Source organism: Nomia melanderi, chromosome 5 (genome assembly GCF_051020985.1).
Source record: "Nomia melanderi isolate GNS246 chromosome 5, iyNomMela1, whole genome shotgun sequence".
NCBI classification, from domain to species: Eukaryota; Metazoa; Arthropoda; class Insecta; order Hymenoptera; family Halictidae; genus Nomia; species Nomia melanderi.
Genome location: NC_135003.1, coordinates 11,103,507 through 11,122,508, shown reverse-complemented (window position 1 = coordinate 11,122,508; position 19,002 = coordinate 11,103,507). Strand labels below are relative to the sequence as shown.

Sequence of the window (19,002 nt, the reverse complement as noted above, 5' to 3'; positions counted from 1 at the left end):
AGGAGTCCCGAACGATTTCGTTAGCGTTATCGCGGGTATCGGCCGGTGTCGCGTGCCGCGCCGCCGCGCCGTTCATTTGTATTCAACGAAAAGTACCGTATCATTCTGATAAATTGTACGTGCACGTGCGTCCCGCATAGTTAAACCATTGATTCTTCTCTTGGTATTCTGCTTCCCTTCGTAATAGCTCGGCCAACGTGCCGCGACCTCCGGCATTTCGATCACGTATCCGTCATTACTATTCGTCGTTCGATCGGTACCCGCGTCGCGGCCAATAAATGGCCATTCCGGTTGCTTTTAATTGGCGCCACCTCGATTGAAAGATTTTCATGCGTCCGCCCTCTTCCGCGACAAACCAGAAATATAACTGAAATATCAGCGAAGTAGCATGATCGTCAGTTTTATGCCAAAATGGTACTATCTCCGGAAGTTATCTATATAATTCTCTTATACGAAGATTCGTTGATCTCCTAAGAGTTTAACAACGTCAATTGTTTACGTTGGTATTGTGATGTTGTCACGTTATCTTTGTTTGTCTTAACATAAAGATATCGCCAGAAATTTAGATATTGATAGTAACTTCAAGACTAGTATGTTTATTCTGATTGTAGTTTAAGAATAATTGATTAATAATCTGGTGATTCGACGGGATAGATGTTTAACGATGATTTAAAAATTCACGAGGTGAGCTCGAAGTGCCGCGAGGTGACGACCCGGTAAGTTATTATCGTAACAAGAGGTCAACCAGGAAATTTAATATTATCGCGACTTTGTGACCTAGAAATTTTCCGCGATTAGAACCCAACGAGGCGAAAATAATCAGTGTCATATTTTCACGAGCCGCGTAGCCGTCGATATCGCGATCCCACGACCTAGTGGTCATCGACGTCAAATTCCGTGTCAGGGTAGTCACCGATATTGGCATTTCATGACTTGAAGTCCGCCATTATTGAAATCTCATGACCCAACTGTCGCAGATATCGTGCCACTAGGTTTGATTATCTCACGATATCGATTTCCAGCTCCTCAGATGCGCCGTCCGTCTTTCTCTCCCATGAATCGGTAATGCCCGGCTCTTTAAAGTCAAATATTTATACGATCCAATAACATTTCCCTCGCCATTTATGGACGCTATTCAACGTTCATAAACCCGCGCCGGGGCACAATGAAACATTGAAACGCGCGCGTGCTGAACTATTCACAAGCATTGCTCCCACCGACGAAATTTTTTCCCGGCTGTCGCTTTTTTTAATCGCGGTATAGGTCGCCGGACAAAGGGGTTCCAATCTATCGAGAATAATTCGAAGCCTCCAGCGTCGCGCGTCCTCTTTTGCCGGCTGAAATCATTTGCATCACGGTCGAGGTCAAACAATTGTAATTAACGCTCGTCGCCGTGGATGAAGATCGAACGAGGTTCCCACGCGCAGCCCTCCGAAACAAAAATCGTTGTACCTCCTACAAAAAAAAAAACGAATAAACGCGTCGAGAATCATTGCGAACGATTTACGAACGAGTCAAATGAATTTCCGCATCGTTCTCCATCAAAAAAATATTACTTCTACACGGTGCTCCTCTTTTATTCGCATCTCCCCCCCCCCCCCCCCCACTCCCGCCCAAAAAATAAAATGTCAAACGCGCGGATCAGTTTAAGCCTCGAACAATGTTCGCCGATCGAATCGATCGGGTAATCCGCTGTCCCCGCGCGCGCGGCCAACGAGACACGGGATTTACCATATTTTTTTATTTCAGTCAGATTTTCGTTTCGCCGGTGCGCTACGCTGCTTACACGGCAGCCCCGGTTCGATCGTTTCGAATCCTAGTTCTTCGCCGCGATTAACCGACGCGGGATTCGGCGGCCTGTCAGGCTCCAACCGGGAAAGGAAGTAGGTTGAAAGCCCCCACCGGGGTTCGACGTATCTCGTTGCGATCTAAATCCTTTCCAGTTGAACAGATTTGTTCCATTTAACTCGTGAAAAGGCAGTAACTTCGGTTTGACTTAACTTACAGATGGAACTTTTATACAAAGCCTACGTAGCGCCGGCGAGATAAAGTGAACTGGAAATCGAGCACGTCTCACATGCGATATTTTACGTGTTCCAATTGCGTCCGGACGGAATCTGAATATCTTCCCTCTGCCCGCCGCGCACACACGGCCAGACGTTTTCTATTTTCGAGACCACCTTTTTACACGCGGAATCGCGGGAGTTTGATGAACATTTCGGGGTAAAAGGTATCGCTTGGGGGTTCGCTGCCGCGGTAAAAATATGTTTACATATTTCACTGACATATTATTTCTTCCTAAAGAAATTCCATTAATTCTTTATAAATTCGTGAAACAATTATTCCGTTTCCTAGGAGAAACTTTTCCGGATATTGTACATTGTTTCATGAAATCTCACGAATAATTAAGTAGTCAAATCATTTTCCCAAGTTTTCACGCGTTCGGTTTGCATCTGGAACCTTGAACTCGCCTAAGGGAGCCTCGAACAAAAGCCGTCGCAGCTCGCGCCAGAAAAAGTTCTGTTTTCCAGCGAGATCTGAAACAAATGATCGCAATGAACGGAGCCAGCGACGACGTGATGTTATTACAAAAACAAAGCCGACGGTGGTAGCGCTCTCAAGATCGTTCCGGGAATTGTGAGAACGCCGGCCGGGGCGGAGGGAGCTTTCGTTCCGTGTGAACGTGGCCTTAGAAAAAAGTGCCTTATCCAGCGAGCGCCGCAATTCTACGAGCGACAGTGGAATTCGCTCGATTCGTAGCTGCTTCTTGCTCGCCGTTGCTTCTTTTCCTTTCATTATTCCGCCGTGGCCGGCCTTTCCTTCCTTCCTTCCTGCCGCCATTTATATGGACGGCTGATTGCACCGTCGCATTTCCCTTTTCTTCGCCGACAATGACCTTCCATCGTTCTGGAATGAAGCCGAGGTAGAAGGAAACGCGAATTCAGACCGGCACGCGTAGAAAGGTGACGCAATATCGATATTTCTTCGCGAGGAGGTCTCCTCCTCCCAAGATGGCGGCCGGCGAATAAAGGAACAAATCAAGCCGAGCGGGAATGACTTCTCGGGAATTGCTGTTCTCGCTGTTAGACCGCTCCACTGCGTTTAATTTAGTTACATCCAAATTCCGATCGATATCCACCGTGTAAATCGCTGGATTTAACGATGCGATATTAGTAATTCGTACACGACGATTTTTTATGGATATTTTCACGTATACGACCAGCGATCTTAAAAATTAAGCGAAATTGACAGCAGTTTTAAGGTAATATACGAACGAAAGTTTCTATGAAAGTTTCCGTTTTATTCTTCTTTCCGTGTGTCATTGCTTCGTGTGATCGCCGTTAGTGTTCTCTCGAATAATTATGATTAACATTACTTAACAGATAAGCGTCTCAAAGACGACACGGGTCTCTCGTTCACATTAATTCCTCTTATCTCGTCCCGTGTCATTATCTCACTTTCTTTACGCGTTGTCAGGAACGAGCTTCTCGGAATGCGATTCAACTCCCATGCAACGCTCCCGCGAACAGAATAACGACCCGCCGGAAGTACACTCTCGAATGGCAAATTCCCCGCGGAAAGAATCGGCGCATCATATCATCTTTACGAGCACCTGCATTCGCCGTTACACCGATCGAAAGCGTTCCCATGATCCAATTTAAATTTCGCGAACCGAATCGTCGAGGTTTCGAAACCTCGAAAAGTGTAAAACAAATAACGGTGAGCGCCATTTTCCGCGAGATGCGTTTTTAAGATTACTATCGTGGTTAAAGGACTCGCAGTTAGTTTTATTAGCGCGAGGCGTGGCAACATCGCGAGCTTTTATTCTTTTCAATCCGCGAATGTCGCGATCGTAAACACTGTAGTTTTCAAAGAAATGTCTCCTGTAAAAGCGTCGAATGAATGGAAATATGATTTCGAAAGCTTTGCGGGTATTACTGCACGTTTAACCGTAGAAAAGTAACATGGTGTCACATACGAAACCACAACAGTTCCCGAGTGCTTTATATTGAGGCAGTGTGTAAAGGATGCAAAATGTTCGTATGCCTAACACCGAAGGCCATTGTGTTGCCAACGTGACGATGTCCTATGAAAAATTGTTGCAAATATTACTAGAATTCTTTAGAAAGTGTTCGGAAGTATTTTAATGATTTAATTGGTCTTATACGACACTGCACAACCAGTCATGTATCAGATTTGAACGTTACCTTTGCAGGGTTAACAACGTACTTAAGTGCACGAGGTGTGTAGCGACTCGGAGCGTCCATGAACACGGTTGAGAGAGTGATTCCGACTGTTAATCCTCTTAGCGAAAGAACTTAATCCACTGGAATCGTTAGAAAGTTCACGGCAACCATGAATTCGGGATCCGTCGCGCGAACGCGCGGAGCATGATTCAAAGTGCACGAGCGAATTAAACTTTGGAGATTCGAAAGCGAAGATTTTCGGATCCGCATTTCGTCGATCTCTTAGCCATCGCCGTCGGCCAGTGTTTGTTCGCGAGCCACTCGTCCGCGAACATGTCAATAGCGTCAAGAGGATCGCGGAAAAGTTTATTTCACGGTCCAGCTGGCTTCTTCGGCCAACGAGAAAGAAAACAGAAGATGTGCGCGCGGTTCCAGGTAGAGGCGGTGTTATTTTTTTCAAATTTGGAACGGTTCCAGTCCCAGACACTTTTTTTTCGTCGCGGTTCGCGGAAAATCGTTTCGAGGGATCCCTGCTGCTCCCTGGAATCGCGAAACTGTTCCCAGGAATCGGCGAACGTTAGTCCTAAATTAATCTGTAGCTTACAAAATGTATTAACACTTTGTACTCGAGAGGCGACTGATACTTACCACCTGATTTCATACCGTGAAACCATAAAATTTGATATTTAATATTATATTTTATATAACGCATCAATTTGGGAAATATTGATTTCTCTTCGAGTTAGTTCCACAAAATATCGTCTTTATTTCATCAGAAGATGTTCAAATATTTCTAATGAGAAACTTTCGAGCGCAAAGGTTCAAATACCTATGTTGTAGGTATTAACACTGACCATACCGACACTTTTCCTACTAATCAAATAACTGGCTACAAAATAGAGGTAAACAAATTAGATGATAAAGTTTTCTTAGTGGAAACCGAAACAAAATTGAAAATTGTAAAACCAATTAATCGGACGGTATAGGAATTTATATGAAATAAAGTGAACACAAGAAAACGCAGAACTTTATATCCGGTCATTTGACCGGTTTCCGGTACGGTTAACGTTGAAACTTGAAAATCAATGAACCTCGGATGCGATTTCTAATTTGCGTACATTCATTCGTAAGCGTTAGATACAAATGTTCGTAGTATTCGCGACCTTCTCGAGAAAATATTATTGTAACATGATACAGTTCGTTAATAGAGTTGTCCGAGGGAATTAAAGATAAAGTTTCATATTTTCGTCGCGACACGCGATGTTTCTTCGAGCGCCGGGGACACTTATTCTTTCCTATCTGTCCGCGCAGTGCAATCGAGCCCGTAATATCAAGAGCAATTTACATAACCACAGTTTACGTCCATTTGCCGTTGCGACTCGGTTGGCGGAAAATCGCGGGGCGCGTGAAGGAATTCACTTTCCCGCGTATCGATACGCGAACGGGAGGGAAAAAGAGGCGAGAGACGTGTTTTCTATATAACCCGGGGAGTACGGACGAAGCTGTGAAACGTAAAACGGCGAACACTCGTTAAGTGTCATTGTTCGTGCGTAGATTCCGATTCGAACGTCAGATTACTCGGGTATTATTGAAAGCACGCCGTGCATGATTGCTGCGCGCTGTCATGAATATGAATTGGCAAATAGGATTGCACTTCACACGCGAAAATTCATCACGAACGATTTACGGCTGCTCCGCTTCTCTCCCTATCGACGACTCGATTGTGCCTCGATGAAGCTGCGTGTCCGGACGGAAGTTTTTCAACGGCTCTTTTAAATCTGCTGCTCTTTTGCGGTGTGCCTGCTGCTTCGTCGAACTCCGCTGTTCGCATCCGCAGCAATGAGCGACGTGTCACATTTTAGAAGAGGGAACATTGAAGTTTACTCTCGCAGGTTCAACCTTTTGCATTCGAAAGCTTTTCACTGGAGATATTCATCTTTTTCTAATGAGGTGTACACATTTCGTCGAATTAATTTAAAAATCGCACGCAAATCGAGGAAGAAAGTTACTTTATTTCAATATTTCGGATATTGATGTATTGTACAAGATTCAACGTTAATATACGATGCATATATGCACTTTTTTAATTTGGATTTGGTATTACTTAATTTTTGGTATTCTTAAATATTACTATATATTTTTACGGACTTTCTGCGAACTTTGTAACAACCAAATGCTGTACAACAGTAAAACACTTTATACATGTGAAGTACGATACACGATCGACACAGAGATACCGATATAATGGCTATATCTATTTTTAATTCCTTAAATCATCGATTGAATCGAAGAAACCTGAAAACGAGATATCTCGTCGCCCGGCCACAACGTTCGGCTTGCGAAAGACGAGATATCTCGTCACCAGTACGCAATGTGTTAAGTACCAATCTTTATAATTTTGTATCAAGTCAAGTGGTGGTTGGCAATGACAATCGCTTCCCATTGCACAAGATTAACGCTTTACTTCTATAATATAAATTGGCGATACAATTATTAGGATCACGATCTAATCGAGCAGAGTTTTATTTTCGAAGATGAACATCCAGATAACAGAATTGACAATATTATACAAATGAACCAGTTTCTCACAAGAATGCTCTCTATAAAACACACGTTCGTCTCCCAAAAGAAATTTGCCCTGTATTCTTATTTCAGAATATATAATTCATTTATCCGATCAACCCGTTCATTAGCGTCAAATGCAATTTACCCTGTTGCTTTTACACGTTGCCCGTTATACGAATAAAATTTCACCGAACACAGCCGCGAATGCCAGCGACAGCGGCCGGCCGAATGTTTTTCAAGCTGTTCCCAGAGAACTAAATCTGTCGGCCGGGACACGGATAACAAAATTGAAACCTCGAATTCTCAGTTTCCCCCGCGTGCACCGTGTCAACGCGCACGTTTCCTCGCTTTGACGATGCTAAATAAAAAAAAAAAAGAGAGAGAGAGAGAGAAACAAAAAAAAAATAGCCTCCCACGAACCGGGCGATCGATTCGAGCCGGACAAACTCGTATCGAGCAACTGTTGACAAACTGTGCTGAGCCGTGTGAAAGAGGATAGCAGTTAGAACCTCGTATCCAGCGCGAGGGGGAAAGATACACGTTAGGAGCGGATCGCATTAATTAGCCGACGATATCGTAAATTGAAATTCAATAGCCCGGCAACGAGCGGGGTCACTTATTGCGTAGGGTCGTATCGACTTTCACAGGAACGCGTTTAGGTTCACAGGCCGCGTATTCGCGGCGCTCTGCCCCGTTATCATTGATCGGCGGCGGTGGCCGAAGACCGTAAGTCGTTCGTACATTTTTCGTACGCGAAAAACCGCGGCCGGCTTAATTGTGAAGCAACGAATTAAATCGAATTCTTTTCCTTCGACGAGCGGAGTGTAACCGAGTAGCTCGCGCTGAGCTGTTGGTTACGGGAATTCGAGATTTAGTGCCGTTTTCATTGGCCAAAGGCGTCGGTGTCGCAACGCGACGATGTGAATGTTTGTCGGTACTATAATCCCGTGAAACGGGAGCGCTCGTTACCGTACGCGCGTCACTGTTGAGAATTCTATTGCCGATATAATGTTTCATTGTGGGCAACGTACCGAGTTTCAATGGAAAAATTCGTTTTCACCGTAAAGCTCGTGTACTAGGTACTGTGTACGAGTGTAACAAGTTGCAGTCTGTTTCTTAGAGATTAGAAAAGATGTTAGAAGGAAGAGATGGATTATATAGCGCCATACTTCTTGCAGGTGTAATGATCAAGATGTTTGCTGTTCGTAGGTATTAATACGTAGGTAATAATTATTTGGTATTTAGATGTCAGTTCTATGAATTCGCGCAATTTTATTATTCCGGGATATTACTAGGTTTCAAGATCCATAAAGACCTTACTTCTTTCCTGCCTCGTGACGGTTGATAGAAACAAAAATCTCTGCTTTTTCTCCAGCTTTTCGGCACTTTGAACCGTTGATGCATGGCTACCCGAGATTTATGCATCCTGACTGGCAGTGGGCTATAAAACGTTGCCAAGAAATCACCTGCAAGAAGAACCTACCTGTAGAGATAAGAGTATTCCACGTCGTTCGCCTCCAATCAACTGTGGAACGCTTGTTTCGCGGATGATCAATGATTCGCGTACGTTTCCGGCGTGTTCGTTCCGCTATCCCTGTTTGATTCGTATAACACGATATTGGCAGATGCTACGAAGCGAATATCATATAATATTAACGCGATAATACATTTGTGTCGTGCACATTTTGGCGTTACTTGTCCTCGGCATATCATTTCTTACTCTCGTTGACACTTCATCTCTGTCTCTATTGTTCGAACCAGTAAATTAACATATTATTAACCAAATACGCTGAACATTCACGCAGTTGTTTTTCTATTATACGCTACAATAATGATCAAATTATTATGCGATACAAACTATATAATACGAATTATCCACGTTATACTCGTTAAACGATAATACTAATACGATTTAATGCAAATATTTTATATTCCGATCTTATCTGGCATCGTACACAAGCGCTCGAACAGTAATTTGTATACTTTCAGTTGTAAAAATGTTAATACCTCTGTAAATCAAATATCTTGTACACAGAGCGCGCGCGAGGTGTCCACTTGCGTTACGAATGCACAAACGCCCGTAGTCCATTTACAAAAGTGTTTACTTGGCCGACGTGAAATGCGTGTCGCAGCGTCACGAAGGAGTCGCGCTGAATGATTCACTGCCGAGTGCTCACCCGTTAAATCTCGTTACGACCAAAGGATTTCTTAAACAGCTGGTTCCCATGGCGCGCTACGCCGACGAACCTTCGAGCGAGCGCCAGCCCGGCAAGAAAAAACAACAACGAATTAATAAGTGATTCCGCTTTAACGATCGTGTTACGAAAACGATATCCTTGAAAGTGCGGGGAAAAACGGCTCCGATGGAATACCTCGCGCGCTACGCGCACCGTGCTCCACATTATGCAATTAGTGCGTTTAATCAACCTAATTGAACAGGCCGATGTTCAACGGAGAGATACGATTGCAACGGCCATTTACAATTAAACACGCGATCGGGAATGTTGAGAGCGTTTATGGCAAACAGAGGGAAGGTGCAATTTTCAAAATGGAGGAAAAAACGGCTCGCCATGATTGTTAGTTACTCGATCTTTAAGAGTTCAACATATTTCATGGCTTTCCTTCATTTCGAGCTGGAATTTCTTTTTCCTGTTCGTTCGTATGAGATCGATTTTAATACTGTTGGTGTATTAAATTTGATTCGGTGACAGATAAATTTGCGGAACGTTATTCAACTGTGTCTAAAAAAAAAAGTTTTATCCGATATGAAATGTGGACCGAAGTTTTGCGTAGACAAATTTTTCCAGGCAAACTTTCGTGGAACAGAGTAATACTTCGCCCGATATGATTGCGAACTTCTACTAACAAGTGCTCTTATCTTAATCTTCGGGACTAAGTTAGAGTGACTCGTTTGAATTCCAGTTAGTAATTTCTCCGAGATCTACAGGCAGATTTCTACGATGAACTTATTTGAACCTGTTTTCAAATTGCAGCAGAAATTGCTTACGCTTTCGATGTTACTGAAAGTATTCCCTGCGGCGATGTAACTTCAGCATTTAACTGCTCGTATAAAATAATTCTCGCTTTTATAGAAGCTCGTCCTTTTCAGCGTCGAATCCGTATAATAATACGCGAATACTTCTACAATAGATTAAAATAGACTTAATTGAATCTCGATTAACAGAAATAAATCTACAATAATAACATTAGAATGTACGGTAGTAAATCTAAAGACGTACCGTTCCATTTGAAGTTGAGACATAAAGATAACCCGTAATTCACGTAGAAAATTTCCGTGTTCGAATCAATCATTTTCCTATTCGTTCGAATGCGGTGGATTGACTATTAAGTTCGCAATTACCGATTTCACAGCGTCATCATCGGTGAATGATTGCCGGCGTTGCCATTGGTACAATACGGCAACGGCGAGCATACTTTTTACCAGAGTTTGACGCAATGAGAAGGCAAATACACTCCGTGGAATTGGAATCAATTGAATTCTTCCGTTGACCGAGCCGAATACAGTTTCGCGCTCGCATTCATATTCCACTGGTCGCGGCCGGACGAGGGATGCCGTATCGGGAAACCGGTAAGATTTTACGACCGGTTCTTGCCGCTCGTAACAGCACACCCACGTGAACCACCGCACGATAAATACGATTGTTTATATGGGCCGGAGTGCATCGATTTATCCACCCTGCGCCGCGGAACACCAACGAGGCACGGGGAAGAAAAAAATCGAAACGCAAACGAGCCAGGAAACCTTTGACGGAGGGTGGACATTGAATAAATTCAGCTTTTAACACTTGCTCCTCGTTCTTTCCGTGTTTTACTGGCGTTTTCTTGGAACTGGGATCGGATAAACGAAAGAAGCGTGATCGTCGATCGTCGTTGGATCGGAAATCGCTGGGGATTAATCTTCGTAAACGTACGCCGTTCCGTCGGGGATTTATCTGGACGAACGATGAAAGGGGGAAACCGTTATTGAAGTTCGTATGGTGATTTATTCAGAGATACTTCTTAAGAAACAGTATGAAAGTATTCAGAAATATATTATAAAAGAAATTGCAGATAAAACTGCAGAGACCGGTTTAACGCTAGATTTACGGACGTTTATTCTACATTTTATCCTATTGGTTATAGAAAACTATGTATTCATTTATACAGATTGTGAAAATTGTAGGTTCCAGTGCAGAGTATTACAATGTGTATTCGCATAATTGCACGAATCAAAATCGACTTAAGCTACTAATTAATGTTTAAAAAATTCAATATCCGTCAAATTGACGGGTTCTGTGAATCTAGTGTTGATATGCTTATATAATTGAGCTGAATGTATTATGGTAAAAAAAGGTTGTCAAAATTCTACTACGCGAAGAGAAAATAATTTAGATATTCCGAACTTAGTCCAGTAATTAAGAAGAATAATTAAAAGTAATAATATTGGAGCTCAATAGAATTCCTTCTTGCACGATTTAATACATTTTAATCAATTCTTTATTCTAATGGCGGTCTGCCGAGTCTTTGAGAGAACGTTAAATTATTTCGCGTGTGTTTGTTGGCTTGTCCAAGGCCCGCTTCGAAAATTCCAATGAACCGCCTTTTTGGAATAGTCCGATTAAATAATACAGTAGAACAATGCTGGCCAGACGAAATAACGAGATTCTTCGCGTCGAGGAAAGATGGGGCACGATGATATACAGTTGCAGGCAGCGAGTTTTTATGCGAGCTCGACTAAAAAATTCCAATACCTGGTATAACTTTGGACACAGTATAAACATGTTTGCATAAATCAACGCCGCACAAATTGCTTTTAACTCGTTATACGGCGCAGGAATGTATAAAAAAACATGCGTCCAGCGAATTTTTCGAAAATGAGTCCGATCCTTCCTCGGCGTTACCGTTAACCTAAAAGCGCCTCCGCGCATACTATATTCCTCATTAATGTGTATCAATTATCATCGAATTTTAACAAAATACAATACCTTGTTTGTAACATTTTGTTCGTAAATATTTGCTTTCGCAGGGCAAACTTTCATTAGCGAAAAACAGAGGTTTTTATAGCAGCAACGCCGAAGTTTATCGATAATAATATCGAATCTCTCCTCCGCGGTCTGTTTTAGTTATAAAACTGTTTCACTGTATCTGCGAGGTGAGCTTCAAAGTCGTGAGTGTACAGAACTTAATAGCTTTACGAAAAGAATTCTTCAGAAATGGACCCCTTCGGTAACAGTGCAAACTTTCAGACACTTCTTCCAAAGAATCACCTTTACCCTGCATTAATTCCCAGGAAGCTTAACTTCTCAGCGTGCATCCTTAAAATCTGTTTCCCGTCGAAAATACCAAAATTTCAACAGAACGCGTTTCCAACACAATACAGAAGCTCCGTCTAAAAATCACGTTCCTCTAATTAAACGGAAACATGCCCAATACGAAGACCACAGTAAGACCAACGAAACCAGTTACCGATTTGTTCAGGCGGCGCGTTGGCGAGTAACACCGCATCGCGGGAAATAAACGAAGCGTATAAAAAGGTGCGCCGATCCCGCAATTGTACAGCGGAGTTCGCCAAACAGAGAGATAATTATAAGTACAAACCCGTGTAGTTCCCGCGGATATCTATCCGGGCACCGCGCGCGGTTCAGTTCCAGCCGGCGCGGCCCGGGGCACAGTCTCGTTCCCATCAGCCTTGGAAATATTGACCGAGTTCCTTGCACTTTCCGCGCGAAAACGGCGGTGCGCCGTGTCGCGCGAGCCCGGCGTGCCGATGATTACGAAACTCCTTGATAACGACAAGATTAACGGGCGCGAGTCGCTCGCGCGCGTCTCGATATCTCAATTTCCAAACAGCCTCGCCGGGTATATTCCGGGGCCGCCTCGTCGCCGGCGAAACTCGAGGCAAATATTAGCCGAGGGGAACAGCGAGGATACGTCCGCGAAGGTGTCAGCGGCGTCGGCGGCCGTTAAATAAATTACGCGAGGAGAGTAATCGCGCCGGCGATCCTGGCCTCGCTCCCACGTCCCCGCGCAAATTACCGGAGGACGCGAAAATTTCCGCGATAACGAGCGGTTCTCGTGTGAGAAACCGCCTCCCGCGGAACACCGTGACGCCGGGACGTTAATAGCGTTAATCGTTCGACCTATTGCCTTGACGTGACCTTATCGTCGTACGCTTCCGGCTGGGTACGCGAGACGATGCGCGCGCGTGCACACGCGAATCAATTCCCACGACGCTTTCACTGTGGCCCGATACATCATTATCGGCGCGCAAATCATCGTCCGTTTGATGAACGATCGCGGCGATGCGTTCTAACGAACCCATCAACGATCGGCCTTTTCCCGCGTGTCGTCCGGACGCCGCGCGTGATTTTCATCGGCGGAGAAACGATTCTTTTCCGCCGCGATTCCGCGATGACGGAGCCGACCCGACTGCCAGCCGAGTCGCGTCTTCCAGCCCGAAGAGGTCGCGAACCCTCTAAGGCTCGTCGATTCCATTCCGCTTTCTACCGCGGCCGAAACGATTCTGCGATGATCCTTTCCCGTGGCCTGGGAGTGGCCGGCGCATCGGAGCTGTCGGTTTAGAGACAATGAGCGTGTCCTATCGCGCGGCTCTCGACAGCCGCGATCACGATCATCGGTGACGAGAGAGTTTCTAATTTATGAGGGGAAACGCGGACGGGTGAACGGCCTTTTCGAGGGCTCGGTATCGGGATTCTTTCCTTTTTTTTCCCTCGAAGATGACGAGCGGACGTGACGCGCATGCAGCTAGCATTGTAGTTGGGTAACGCAGGCACGGTTGTAATGTCGAGAGTGCTTCGGATGAAAGGCGATGGATTTTTGGCCGGATGTGGTTCTAAACGCGCCGGGAAAGTAATCGATGGGTTTCGAGGGCTTGTGGGGACTGTGAAGATTATCGACGCTTGCTTCTCTGTCCTTTCTTGATTATGCTTACGCGTGAAATGTTAACCGTTTGCACTCGACAATATTTTTTAGCATGAATATTCTTTATTTTCTGATAGTATCGATGGCTCTTTTTGCAACTAACGGAAGAAAACATTTTAGTTGATCAAGGGACGCAACTATTTTATTTCGATGCTTCATCCGTTGATACACATGTTGATAGAATCGCATCTCGAGTGCGAAGGTTTAATTTATCTGTAAGTCATAGTATGAATGAAAAGCGCAGTAAATGTGAGTAAGCAATTACCATTATGACTCTGCAGAAAGCAACGATCGGTCATCGGTCTCTCTTTACTTGAATAAATGGAACTTATAACGTGTACTGTTCCATTCTTCAACGGTTCAGGTGCATTGTGTTCGATTGTAAATCAGAATAAAGTATAGCCATCGAACGGGGGTGAAATTCAGTATTACAAAGGGACGAGTCGAATATCGGTGCTTGTTTCATGCCGAGATTACTAAAAGCCCCTGATCTTGTGATAGCGTATCGACGCATCGTAGATCATTGTCTCGCGTAATATATCGACATCTCCAAGGGACGATTATCGATGATCGGCCGTGTAAATCACGTCCGAGGACTCTCAACCCGATAGTTTATTACACCGTTCTATTGGCTGGTCACGCTGACAAGTCGCGCCCTGGAATAATTTATTGTGAGATTTAATCGGCCGTCGTCGCCATTTTTTCCACCTCCGAACTCTAGAATCGCTGGCCCCCTGCAACGCCGTCTCGCTAAATAACTTAAAAACTGACAAAATCGATCTTGACTATTTTCCTGTCGGGATCTGTTTACTTTCAATCTCCAGCTTAGTTCCCATAAATATATATTCTGTCCACACACGTGGTCGTTTAGATGTTATCTACGCCAATGCTTGAACAGAATGTTGATCGACTCTTGTTTAATCTGTACACACACATACGGTGACTTGCATCAGCACTTTGTCAATTATATCCACCAATTTCCGCGGATGTACATCTTTCTCGGTCGTGCCTCGGTGTATTTTTTCCTTGTAAATCAATCGCTGCTGTTACATTGAAACGGTATAATACATAATTCAGTTATGCAAAAAGTAATACGGTGAACCATTCTTTCCATCCATCCTTAATATTTTAATTTCCAATATATAATCTCATTTTATGAGGAAAATGTCTAGAAGAGAAATTCAGAATATCCACCTCCATGAAAGTTTAATAGAACCAGAAAGAGATTAAATAGAACACGTAAACAAGAGGAACATACACCCGAAGACTCTATAAACATAATTAAATAAGTTCGAGGAGTTAGGAACTTATGAAAAGTTCTTTATCATCCGCTGTCGTTGTTACCAACTTTTAATTCAGTGTCCGCCTCGGAAGAAACTTCAGTCACGAAGGACCAAGGTGAATTGTAATAACCGATTTCTTTTCTTTTTCATTTGATTTCAGTAATAACAAGGGAGGTTCATGGCATCGCGGACAGAGCTCCCAAAGGTCGAGCCCTAGCCCCAGTCGCCGTCACCACGTACAGGAAGTAGCCGCGCCTCACACGGCTCCTGTTTCCGTGAGTATTCGAACGCGACGCGTCGCCGGAAATATCATTTCTGTCTTTTTCCCCTGTGAGTTCTCGATCGTTCAATTACGCTGGCTTCTCACGCGAGGAACAATAACCGATTTGTTCATTAAACGTCGAAGAATCGTTGCGGAGCAAATTACGGTACAACGAAACTTCGATTAGTCGAATTAATAGAGCACGTGGGCGTGGGTGAACGAACTTTCAAATTTTTCTTAAAGTGCTGATATATACCGGCAAGTACTTTGCAATCTTTATTTTGTGACAACAACACTCGTGACACGTTTAAATGCAACTGAGATCACCGGTGGCAAATTTAATTTATTCGCGATAGTGATAAAATCAAATGAAATAGAAGACTCTTCTACGAGGTATTATTGGAGAAAGAGTCGCAAATTACTTGCTAGCGCATCTACACCTTTAGACGTTAAAAGACGTGTATTTGAAAGGAGGTGAACTTTCCACGGTTCGAAATTTATTAAAACTTTCTTTGAAGGTCCCCGCAGTGATCTTTCATACTAAAAGTTTCATTCTCACAGGATGCAACGTAATTTAAACTTAGCTGACCAACCGAATTTTAGATTTCCCATCAACCTCTTATTAAATTTCCGTCTTCCCGCATATTCTAGGATCAAATAACCGAATCATTAATGTTTAAGTCTGTTAAAAATTTCAAATTTTCAGATCAAAGATTCGAAACGAAACTCGCACCTCATTTTTACAACACTAGCACGCACCATTGAAAAAGCGGAATGCCCAAAATTTCGGTTTTCAATGTCGCATAACCTGTTTCACTAGTACAAACAATTTAATAAATTTAGTGTAAGCACTCTTTTATAATGAGCCGCCGCTTTTCAACATCGGTAATTGCTGTCTTGGTTGCGTCATATTTTTCGTTAATTAGGATGCACGTACACCACTCTCGAGTTTCTTAATTATTTTATATTTACGTGTCGCGGCTAGCATGACGTTTTTCTGCTTCGATGACAATAAAACACTGTGCCATCTGATACAGATTCACACCGAAACTAAGAAACCCCGATTTATACTAAATTGTGTGCAAACATTGGTTACGTTGATATCGGAATGTTCGAGTAGCGAGCACGAGAATCTCTAATGTATTATTTAAATGAGAAAGGCATTTCTCTGTGAACGCCGTTCTCGAATGTTTAAAACATTTTAAAGATCGCCGCTGCCAAGTTTCCACGTTTTAAAAAGTTTGGTGGTCGATTCGCCGGCGGCGGGCTTTCGGAACTTTCCTTCCCAAGGGAACTTCCGAGCAGCTCCCTTCAACTTTTCAGCCACTTTTAGAGCGTCCCGCCGCGGTCGATAAAGCGGAGTGCTTACCGATTTCGTTGAAATTATCACCGATTTTCGCAACTATTTCTAACAAACAAACGATTCCTTGAACTCCGTATCCAAGGAACCACGTCATTCGAATCTTTTCAGTCATTCTGACTCATTGTCACGTTAAAACAACACTGGACACGTTCCTTAAATCCATTCAGACATTCCGGCGCCATTCCGGAAAGACTAAGCATTTTATTTATCTTTTAAATCCTCTCAGTCATTCCGGCTTCGTTGTTACATCGACAAAACACTAGGCATGTTCTTTTAATTTGTTGGAATATCGAAATAGAGAGGATAACTAGAGAGAACTCTGATATTTTGCTGAAATCATTTTGCACGGATTATACCGAAGAATTCCCGGCCTCGAAATCCCAAGGCGCTCGAGTTTCGAACTTCGTTAATTGCTCTATCAGAAATGCGAAAATCGGAGGAACGCAGCAAACCCTGCGCATAACGATCCTAATTAATATCACGGTCGGCGTAATAAATTGTCGGGAGGAACTGTTTCGTTTGCGGTGCGCGTATAACTGTTGCAGATAAATCCGCGAACTTGCAACAATGCGACAGTTAGACGGATAAAACAACATTCCCCGGCTTTAATTAAGCCAGGTCCAAGGAACGCGACGCTGCCTAGACCTCGGTTTCAAAGTTTGTCCAAGAAACTCTGAGCAGAGCCGCCGCCGCCAACTTCTACCCCTCCGTGAATTTTTGCGTCCGGTAAATCCTTGTGATTTCTGGGACGAACTGTTGCGGCAACGAAATACGTACAACTACGAAATCATTCTCATAGTGGAAAGCTGATATAATAAGTACAGGTGTAGATTTTAACAAGCGATCTACTTGTAGCTATAACAAAACTGGAAGTCAGTTTCGAAATATTATATTTGCAAACTGTAGTGTTTTTAATATAATTATAGACGTAAACGTTTATATTCGTAAAAAGACAAGACAAGTTTTACTATTTCTAATATTATTTGCTTTGAAAATGATTGTTTCTGTAAGAAGCCCGAAAGTTTGCACAATAAACTGGAAACACTTTTGCAAACAGGATTATAATTCAAATTCAGAATTCGGTAAGCTTGATAAATATTGCCCGAAGTTTCTGTTACCGAACGCATGTAAATGCGGCCATCCTTTATAAAGCTGAAGGTGACACCGGTATCCTAAAACGCGCAGTCGTCGGACAGAATTTTAAGAGTGCATTACATGACCTACATTGTGCCACGTGAATATTTGAGAGAAGCAATTTTCGGGAATCAATATTTAGAATGTTACGTAACGCTTCCCCGTGCCAAACAAACTGTCTTCCAGTTTGTCGACTTTAACTACTTCATTTATCAGGAAAGTATCGAAAACGCCTCGAGCTATGACACAGGCTCCGCGCGTCCTCTTTGCGCTTTTTCCACCGAATAATTTACTGATCCACATAGCCGGAAACCCTGTACGTCACCGACAGCGTCCCAAATAGAATCCTGAAAAGGTATCAATCATGACGGCACGTGACAGATTGTCCCAGAAAAGCGGACAACCGAGTCTGCTTTGAAATCTGCTCCGCGATGTCGCATTACAGTGCGGTTACAGTGCAAGCATTACACGAATTTAGGTTCCATCACTCTGACAGTTTGTCCCGCAATCTTAACGCTTGTGCCATCGTGCTAGAATCGCGTTCAGTAATGACATGAATATACTACTCCAAGAACACGGTAACAAGACGCGCAGCATGATGTGGATGAAAAGTCAGTTCGCAGGCTGATTCAACAAAGGTTTAGCCTCATTTTACTACCAAATTACAAAAGATAAATTCCAATTCGCTGAGTATCTCATCTATGACATCTACTTAATCGATAGTATTCCTTATATCACCATCTATTTCTGAAAATCGCTCAATGTAACTATAATCTACATGTCCGCAGCTCGACATAATCTATTTACTTACCTTTAGAGTTTCGTCTATCGCATATTCTTCTGTAGCAAAGATAAAGAACAGCAGTTACTTATTAATTGCTGTCGAAATGCTTACGTCAAATTGTCATCTAGTTGTTTACGCTATTAAACATTCTCATTCGACATTAGGTATCCGACAAATTAACATTGTTTTCAAGTGATTTCGATGCTCCGGTCATCGATAACCACCGTGGCAGTCAACGTGTTAAGAAATACCCGAGATTCTTGCTTGCACAACAAAATGGCTAATTAGAACGCGACCCCGAAATTCGCCTAACCCGTCCTCCTCGGTAGTGGTTCGAGCCGGCCATATTTCCTACCAAAGACATAGTCTAACCGCCTAAGTACGACACGGGAAGCTACCACTACCCTAAACCGCACTAACGGTAACCACAGTCTCACATTGTATACCGTGACCTATTATACTCGTACCAAAGGACACGTGTG

General features: G+C 43.3%; 1 protein-coding gene across 8 annotated transcripts in view; it reads left to right on the top strand.

Annotated features, from left to right (window-relative positions):
* The window catches only part of RhoGEF3 (Rho guanine nucleotide exchange factor 3), a 174,316-nt gene that overhangs the window by 129,587 nt on the left and 25,727 nt on the right, over window positions 1-19,002 (top strand). For all 8 annotated transcript variants that reach the window (XM_031985525.2, XM_031985518.2, XM_031985515.2 and 5 more), the window contains exon 9: window positions 15,138-15,252. In XM_031985525.2, coding sequence (XP_031841385.2) covers window positions 15,138-15,252 — 115 coding nt within the window. The remainder of the gene's footprint in view (window positions 1-15,137; window positions 15,253-19,002) is intronic.